An 8,855-nucleotide genomic window follows, 5' to 3' on the forward strand; every position below is an offset into this window, starting at 1 on the left:
AAAAATACTGTGGTAATTTGTTCTTTTAGTATACCATATGACCACAGTTTTCATTCGTGCTTATTTTGTATTGTAATTACATGCTTTGATCTAATGGACTTTGCAAGATAAATGTTCATTTTAAACCTGTGATTGATGGATTTTGCTTCACCTAAAGATATTGGGGGATTATGGAGCAAAGTTTGGCATGTGGTGTTTGACCGTGCATCAGCCATGATCTCATTGAATGGTGGAATGGCTTGGGTGAATGATTGGCCTCCTCCTGTTCCTATCACCTTTTACAATGAAACATTAGGAGCGCTTGATTTTTGGATTGGATTTTCAAGAATGCTGGGGGAGGGTGGTGAGAGTGAACTGTGAATTGTGAACGGTGCAGTAACTGTACAGAATTCCATGCTTTTATAATAAGTTAGTGGTGACTTTTATTGCACAGAAATGGGGAGGAGGAATGTGGATTGCTGAATTGTTTTTAGTGAGGCAATTCACGCCATTGTCATTGGCATTGTGTAAAGTAGGCTTGGCTGACGTGCAAAGTGCCGAGGACTTTGTGTTCTAGCTTGGCTGTCGTACCAATTAAGCTTCCATACTTGGTGTGACCTAACGGTACTGCGTAATTCCTTGTCAAGGAGCTTAGACCTGGGCAGTAACTTGAATGTTGACCTTTCAAAGATATATCATCAAACCACTCCATGTGGTTGTGATTATTTTGCTTTCTTTTTTCCTAACTCATCGACCTCTGATACCATTCTTTTTATAATGGGTTCTGGGAATTCCTGTATCTTCAAACTCAGCCCTCCTGCTCAATTACTGATGCTGGTTGAATGGCATAATAGACTGAGAGCTGGATCACAGACACCAGATTCTCGGAAGCTGAATTAAAAGCAGCTATACTGCTCTTGTGTCCTGCCCACCTCTCCAACCGCCAAGTTACACCAGAGTTGGCAGCTGTAAATTTAGATCCATATGTTCTGTCGGCAGCAGGGCCACACTGGACTGGAGTTGACTCTGGGTCGAATGGGAGTGCCTCTTGGACTCTGTGTGCTCTTCTTGACAAAATGCAATTGTTTAGAATTTGCAAAACTGTAGAACGTTTGACCTGACTGGTCTATGCCTCATTCAAAACTCCCCCCAAACCTTGTGTCATCTCGCCTTATCAGTGTGACAGATGGAAAATTTCAAGTTGGTGTCAAACTTTTCTATGATCTTATCTTTGCAGCACAGTTCAATGTACAAATATTTCAGCTTGCTTGGTCTGTCCAGGTGCACTGTTCAATCATCTTGTTTTTATGAGGGATTGCTCTTGAGGTTTAAATCAAAGTACAGAGTTGAGATAATTTAGCTGTTTAAGCTATACTTCCATTGTGTGGAATCTTGCTACTTTCCCATTTTGAAGATGCAGGAATGAAGGGATTATTCCAAAACTTATATGTTTAAAATCTGGCTTTTTGGTCCATAATTGTACTTTATTCATCAAATTTGTAAATGTGCATTAGAACACAGAGCAGAGCAGTACAGGTCCTTTGGCCCTTGATATTGTGCCGACCTTTTATCCTACTCTAAGGTCAAACTAACCTACATACCCTTCATTGTACTACTTTCCCAGTGCCTATCCAAGAGTTCCTTAAGTGTTTCTAATGTATCTCTACTGCCACTGCTGACATGCACCCACCACTCTCTGTTAAAAGAATCAACCTCTGACATCTCCCCTAAATCTTCCTCCAATCACCTTAAAATTATGCAGTGGGAAAAAGTCTCTGACTATTGATTCTTTCTATCCCTCTCATCATCTTGTTCACCTCTATCAAGTCGCCTCTCACCCTTCTTCACTCCAATGAGAAAAGCCCTCGCTCCCTCAACCTTTCTTCATAAGACATGCCCTCCAGTCCAGGCAGCATCCTAGTAAATCTCCTCTGTCCCCTCTCTAAAGCTTCCATATCCTTCCAACAATGAGGCGACCAGAACTGAACACACTTTTCCAAATGTAGTCTAACCGGGGCTGTATAGAATTGCAGCATAACCTCGCAACTCTTAAACTCAATCGCCCTGTTAATGAAAGCCAACGCACCATATGCCTTTTTATCAACCCTATCAACTTGGTTGGCAATTTTGAGGGATCTATGGGCATGGACCCTAAGATTCCTCTGTTCCTCCACCCTGCTGAGAATCCTGCTTTTAACCCTGTACAGAGGAATCTCGATTATCTGAAGGATGCGGGTGGGGAGTATTTTGTTTGGTTAATTGAATGCCGGATAACATAGTTCGCCAAGCATTGGGACCTTGCGATCTTGTTCAGATAATCCAAAGTTTAGTTAATCGAATGCCGGATAATTGAGGTTCCTCTGAATTTTGCGTTCAAATTTGACCTTCCGAAATGAATCATTTCATGCTTTTCCAGGTTGAACTCCATCTGCCACTTATCAGCCCAGTTCTGCATCCTGTTAATGTTGTCTTGCAACCTACAACAGCCCTTCACACTATCCACAACTCCACCAACCTTTGTGTCATTGGCAAACTTACTAACCCACACTTTCGCTTCTTCATCCAAGTCATTTATAAAAATTGCAAAGAGCAGAGGTCCCAGAACAGATACCTGTAGAACACCATTGATCTGAAAATGTGTTGCTGGAAAAGCGCCGCAGGTCAGGCAGCATCCAAGGAACAGGAGAATCGACATTTCGGGCATAAGCCCTTCTTCAGGAAAGGCTTATGCCCGAAATGTCGATTCTCCTGTTCCTTGGATGCTGCCTGACCTGCTGCGCTTTTCCAGCAACACATTTTCAGATCTGATCTCCAGCATCTGCAGCCCTCACTTTCTCCTCGAACACCATTGATCACCAAACTCCAGGCTGAATACCTTCCATCTACTACCACCCTCTGTCTTCTGTGGGCTGGTTTATCAGTTTATGTGTGATATTAGATTAAGTACAATGCAGATCAATTTATTTCAGTGCTGTATATCACGTGCCTTACTATGTTTTCCATTCCATGTTGAATTTGCACTTTAGGCTTAAAAGATGGATAACGAAAAGAGGCTAACCAAAATCTGTAGCCGCTAATGTGCAGAGCTTCCTGCTTGAGTCTTGTTGCTTGTGGATTATGGATAATCAAATTGAATTTGTTCGCGGCCAGTCTGAGAACTCTCTCTGGAGTATCTGAGGTCTGCCTCTCTGTCTGTCACCAGATTTCTGAACTTGCAGGTATTTTCTTTTAAATTACAGCTAGCTCGTTCCAATTGCTGGATGCTAATAAAACTTGGTCTTCTGCAATGCTGCTGCTGTATTTCTTCCGAGTTTCTGGTGTTGCCTTTTTATAAGTTGGGTAGGGTGTACCTGACAGCATCCATGTGTTTGTAGGTGAGTCCTGAGCATGTATTAGTATTTTGTAAGGAATCCTTTACATGTAACCAGAAATCCGCTGTCTGATTCATGAGCTGTGCCTTTTAAGCTGGAGTCACCTCCTGATTTGTGTTAATGGTTCAAGATTACACAACGCTCCAGATGAGTACAGTGACCTTGTGCCAAGGCTGCAGTCTGTTTACTGTTGCAATAATGGTGGTTTTAAGACATTTGAAAATCATTATTAGTAAATTTTGACATGTTGGATTCAGGCCTGCAGCCAGTGTAACCACCAGTGATAACCAATAACATCCGGCCTGTGCCAGGGACACAGCTGTTTCATTGAGAAGGAAGTTTCATTTCATTTGGAAGGTCACATGTATATGGTCAAGGGGAAATTCATGGACACTTCTCTCAACTACAGGCTCTCGACACCTATTTGGAGCATTTACAATATTGTCCCTCTGATCTGCTTAAATGATTTGAGTCTCCTTTACGTCTCGCTGTAAGTGTAAAGTTTTTAAAAATAAGTTTGATTTTAAATTCACATTTTTTTTTAAAACTAATCCATGAATTTTGCTCATCTCTATCTCTATATCCTCCTGCAGCATCATGTGCCTCTGAGTTGTGTACTTCCTCTAAATCTGGTCTGTTTACAATCCTCCATTTTAAGTGGTCCATCATTTTCGGCAGTGCCTTCTATTGCCCTCATCCCCTAGCTTTGAAAATCTGACTTACTCATTTCTGTGTCTCTACCACACTTTACTCCTTCAGGAAACTTCTGAAAACCTACCTTTTTGACTAAGCTTTTGAAAGTTTGATCTACTACCTTATATGTGGCTTCATGGTATATTATTATGTTAAGGCACTACATAGATATAAAGCACTATTTTCCTCATTCACATTTGTTATCTGCAGAAACCAATTGCACTTGTGATTTTTAAATCAGCGCGCAGAAGAAATCGCTCCTTTATGTGGAGTGTTTCAGAGTAAGTCTCCACACACTTGAAAAGTTAATTTCATTGCTGGGTGAATGTTGCATTTACATCTTCATTTTTGTTGGTGAATGCCAGCCTCTGCAGGTTTTGTTTTTGTCTGCTTGGTAGATGTGGATGAGGAAGCCCTTTTTATACATCTTTTTATTCCATCTTATACATCCAGCAGTGGCAGCAGAGGGAAGGGACCTTTCTCTACAATTTTTTTTTGCATGCAGTTGCTTCTTTCCACTGTTTGTGTGCTAATCACTTCTTCATTGAAGAGCTGCTTCCATTTGCCTTTCCTCCATCACCACCTTGTCATCTCTAAACTTGTGGTTTACCATTTTATAATCTGTGCTCACTTGCTTTGACATATAAAGGGACTGAATTTGCTGATGTTACAAAGATAGGTGGAAGAGTAATTTGTAAAGAAGACACGAGGCTGCAAAATGATTTATGCAGGTTAAATGACTGGGCAAAAAATTGGCAGTTGGAGTATAATGTGAGCTTTGGCAGGAGGAACAGAATAGCAGCGTTTCATTGTAATGGAAAGAGTTTAGTGAACTTGGAGGCACATAAAGATTTGGGTGTCTGGGTACATGAATCAAAACATTATAACTTGGAGGTGCCGGTGTTGGACTGGGGTGGACAAAGTTAAAAATTACACAACAGCAGGTTATGATCCAACAGGTTTATTTGGAAACACTAGCTTTCGGAGCACCACTCCTTCACCAGGTGGTTGTGGAGGTTAAGATAATGCTCGTGGAATTTAGAGCCAAAGGAGTCCAGTGTCATAGAGATGTGATACAGTAAGCAATCTTAGATAAAACTTTCATCTTTTATAAAGGGATATGTTGGTTTCTGTTTTTTCATATGTAAATCCCAGAACTTCTTTGAAATTACATTCTGTTCAGACTGATTCTATTTCTAATAAAGGGACTACAGAATTTTACATGGATTCATGCAGTTTTTGAGCAAAATAAATGTAATTCTGCAAGGACAAATTCACACCACAAACTTGTGGGAGGGGGGAGTTATGAGTGTCTCTTAGAAAGTGTGTGAAGGGGTATAAGTCTGTGAGAGGGTGCGTGTGTGGGTGTGTTTGTAAGAGCATATGAGAGAGAGCTTGTGTATGAGAGAGGGGCTGTGTGCGTGTGTGTGTGAGAGGGAGAGAGAGAGTGTGTGTGTGTCGTGCAATGGGTTCACTTTTAATGTGACATGAACATGATCCTGGTTGAGGCCATCTCAATGGCTACCGTACTTATCTAAGCTGCATGAATCCATGTAAGATTCTGTAAATCCCCTTTTTTTTAAAGAAATAGTCAGTCTGAACACTGGGGCATAAACAGCCTCACACAGAGCACCTCACACCTTCAATGCATTATCTGAGCTGACATGGCACCTATTGTTAAAGTTCACTTGAGAATGTAACTTTAAAACAAAGTTCTGGGCTTATATACGAAAGAACTGAAACCAACATGGTCATTCTAAAAGATGAGAGATGAAACAAACAATCCAGGTTTTTTTCAGTATATAATTTCAGTTCCATCACACTGTATACTTTTGCTATAACTTCTGTGTCTTACAATCTTATATTCCACAACCACCTGATGAAGGAGCAGCACTCCAAAAGCTAGTGCTTCCAAATAAGCCTGTTGGACTATAACCTGGGGTGTTGTGTGATTTTTAACTTTGTACACCCCAGTCCAACACCAGCACCTCCAAATCATAACTTGAGAATGTAATTTAAAAGAAGTTCTGGGATTTACTTATGGACGTAAATGATCCCTTGCACCAGTTCAGCGAAGATCCAAGGGTGTGCTCCCAAATATCCTGGCCAATATTTATTTCTGGGTCATCATCACAAACAGATTATCAGGTTGTTATCACATTGCTCTTTGTGGGGTCTTACTGTGCGGAAATTGGTTGCCATATCTTTTATTGAAAATATTGTGCTGCATCTTAAAAGTTCAAATTTGACCAGTCCCTTTTCTGACTGTTCTGTGCACAAAACTTCACTGAAGGTCTAAGGTCCAGAGGGGTGGGTCTTTTCTCAATGAAAGGACTAAGGGACCATTATATGGCCAATGGTTTCCACTTCTGCTCACATTTCTGCTAGAGTATACTCGCCAACCAATCAGTACCTTCTTCTCATTCATTATAACAACATTGATTCCTTTTGCATTGGTATTTCTTGCAAATTGTCCTGATAAGGGCAAGATAAAAAAACTCTGACAAATGTATTTTTCAACAGTACATAATTGAGTTCTGCATGAGAGGTGCTGTGTGTTTGCAAATTAGTTCTATCAGAAGTCTCACTAATTTAGTTGAGGGCTATGCAGTGTTTATTTCATTGGGGGAGTAGCTGCTATCCTTGGGGTGGGGGATTGCTTTGATTTCGGATATTTCACCCTTTCAGATTAAGTACTTTTCATGACATTGAATTTGCCAGGAGGCAGCATAAAAGAAAGGTTCACTCTGTTCCTAATTTGCCTCAAAATAAAATGTGATAAGTGTTCAGTTTAAGTTTTATAACAGCAAGAAAGGCACTTGAGAAGTTTCTGTACTGCTCGGAATGTAATATAATGGCCTTTATTGCTGTTATCCATTTCAGTAGACATGTGAAATTTTCATTCTGTACCCCTTTAATCTGCAGAAAGATTCAGGTATTTATTTCTATATGACATATATGGAACTTTGTCTTTGGATTTAAGTGTCCTTTTTGTAAAGGGCATTAATATCTTTTCTCTCCTTAAAGGAACTTTGTGTTTTCCACTATCCATTCAGCTCAAGAATCTTGAATGGTTATGGATATTGTTTGTGAAAAGACTTGATCTTCATCCTTATAAGCTCCACAAGTTTGTTTGTTCTCTGCTGCTGCCTTTGCCACCTCCCTGTGTTTGGATTTGGTGTTGCGAATACAGTGCAAATGCTCGTTCACATTAGGATGAAGAACTGTAAGGAGCAACTGGAGGGGCTATGAACTCAGTGGATAGCAAGGCACGCAAAGTTAGAACTGTGTTGGCTTAAACACAATTGTGTTTATATCTTATAACTTAGCAACCATGCTTGAACTTATTTCTGTCTGTGAAATAGGATAGCAGTGGAAGTATTTTGAATGATTCCTGGTTTCCTGTTATTGTGGTGATGGAGGAAGCTTTTATGTTTTGTTTTGTGAGAAATTAGCTGCTGGTTTGAGTGCTAAATGAAGGAAGGCAAAGTGCTGCATTTGTTTAATTTTAGATTCCCCAATGTAAACTAGCAACCAGTGCCGTTCCCAGCCTAGAGGGTCGAGTCGTGGCACAGAGCCCATTCTCCTAATGGTCACCTTTTTCAGATTCCTCTTTTGTGCAGCAGGAAATGTCATGATCTCCCAAATGTTTTCCCACAGGGGGGTTGTTGCAGGAGCCGCAAGACAGCACACATTGTGGGTCATGTGCTGGTCTCGCACTGGGAAATGTGATCTCATGTTGTAACGAGTGTTTTTCAAAACACAACTCTGCACTGTTGCTAGGTACGCTGGGTTTAGTCTTTTGTTACAGGAAATTTGGTATCAAAGTGTTATTTCACATGGAATTGAGCAAGAATAAAAGGGCAGGCTGGCTGATGGGACGAAATTCAAAGGTCATTCACTGCTGACAGTTCTCTGTTTGAAAAGGCAGAACACTCAAAGTCTGTTGTATTAATCTTAAGCCATTTCTAATATTCAGGTTTACTGCTTTATTGCTGCACTTTGGTTAATGTTGCCCGAGTATGTTTAAAGTTTTGTAACTGGACAGGCGATTTTGGGATTGTGTCATTCATTGGCGCATTTTTTTGTTAGGGATGCTTTGGATGAAGTGTTGGGAGTGCTTTTGAACTGATAAGATACAATGGCAACCATAAGATGATAACCTTGCAGCTGTATGAGATTCATTTGTTGTATCATCTCTCTATTTAATTATAGTGTATGACAGGAGCATCTAACCTGTTTGTCTTTGTGTGCATTTGATGCAATTGAATGAGGAACCTCTTAAACAAGTTCCCCTATTATTTTGCATGAATGTTAAGTCATAACCAAGTCTTGGTTCTTAATACTTTCATAATTTATCCACCAATAATAGGACTGCATGAAAAGCATCGTTTTCCAAGCAAATTAGAACATAGAACATAGAAGAATACAGCGCAGTACAGGCCCTTTGGCCCTCGATGTTGCGCCGATCCAAGCCCACCTAACCTACACTAGCCCATTATCCTCCATATGCCTATCCAATGCCCGCTTAAATGCCCACCAAGATCCCTCTGCTCATCCACACTACCAAATATCCGACCATTAGCCCAGTACCCCATCTTTTTGTTGCTCTTACCAAAGTGAATCACCTCACACTTAGCTACATTGAACTCTATTTGCCACCTTTCTGCCCAGTTTTGCAGCTTATCTATATCCCGCTGTAACCTGCCACATCCTTCCTCACTGTCAACAACTCCTCCAACTTTCGTATCATCCGCAAACTTGCTCACCCAACCTTCTAGCCCCTCCTCCAGGTCATTTATAAAAGTGACA

The 8,855-nt window shown here is 40.7% G+C and overlaps 1 protein-coding gene across 3 annotated transcripts in view; it reads left to right on the top strand.

Annotated features, from left to right (window-relative positions):
- Nucleotides 1–8,855, top strand: part of LOC122565433 (insulin receptor-like) — a 260,534-nt gene that overhangs the window by 114,025 nt on the left and 137,654 nt on the right. Inside the window, exon 1 of one of the 3 annotated variants that reach the window (XM_043721411.1) lies at nt 3,029–3,197. The exons of the other annotated variants lie outside the window; for them this stretch is intronic. Coding sequence (XP_043577346.1) covers nt 3,056–3,197 — 142 coding nt within the window. The 5' untranslated portion in view covers nt 3,029–3,055. Of the gene's footprint in view, nt 1–3,028; nt 3,198–8,855 lie in introns of those variants that run through there. 3 annotated transcript variants of the gene reach the window in all.

This window comes from Chiloscyllium plagiosum, chromosome 31 (assembly GCF_004010195.1).
Source record: "Chiloscyllium plagiosum isolate BGI_BamShark_2017 chromosome 31, ASM401019v2, whole genome shotgun sequence".
In the NCBI taxonomy this organism is placed as follows: domain Eukaryota; kingdom Metazoa; phylum Chordata; class Chondrichthyes; order Orectolobiformes; family Hemiscylliidae; genus Chiloscyllium; species Chiloscyllium plagiosum.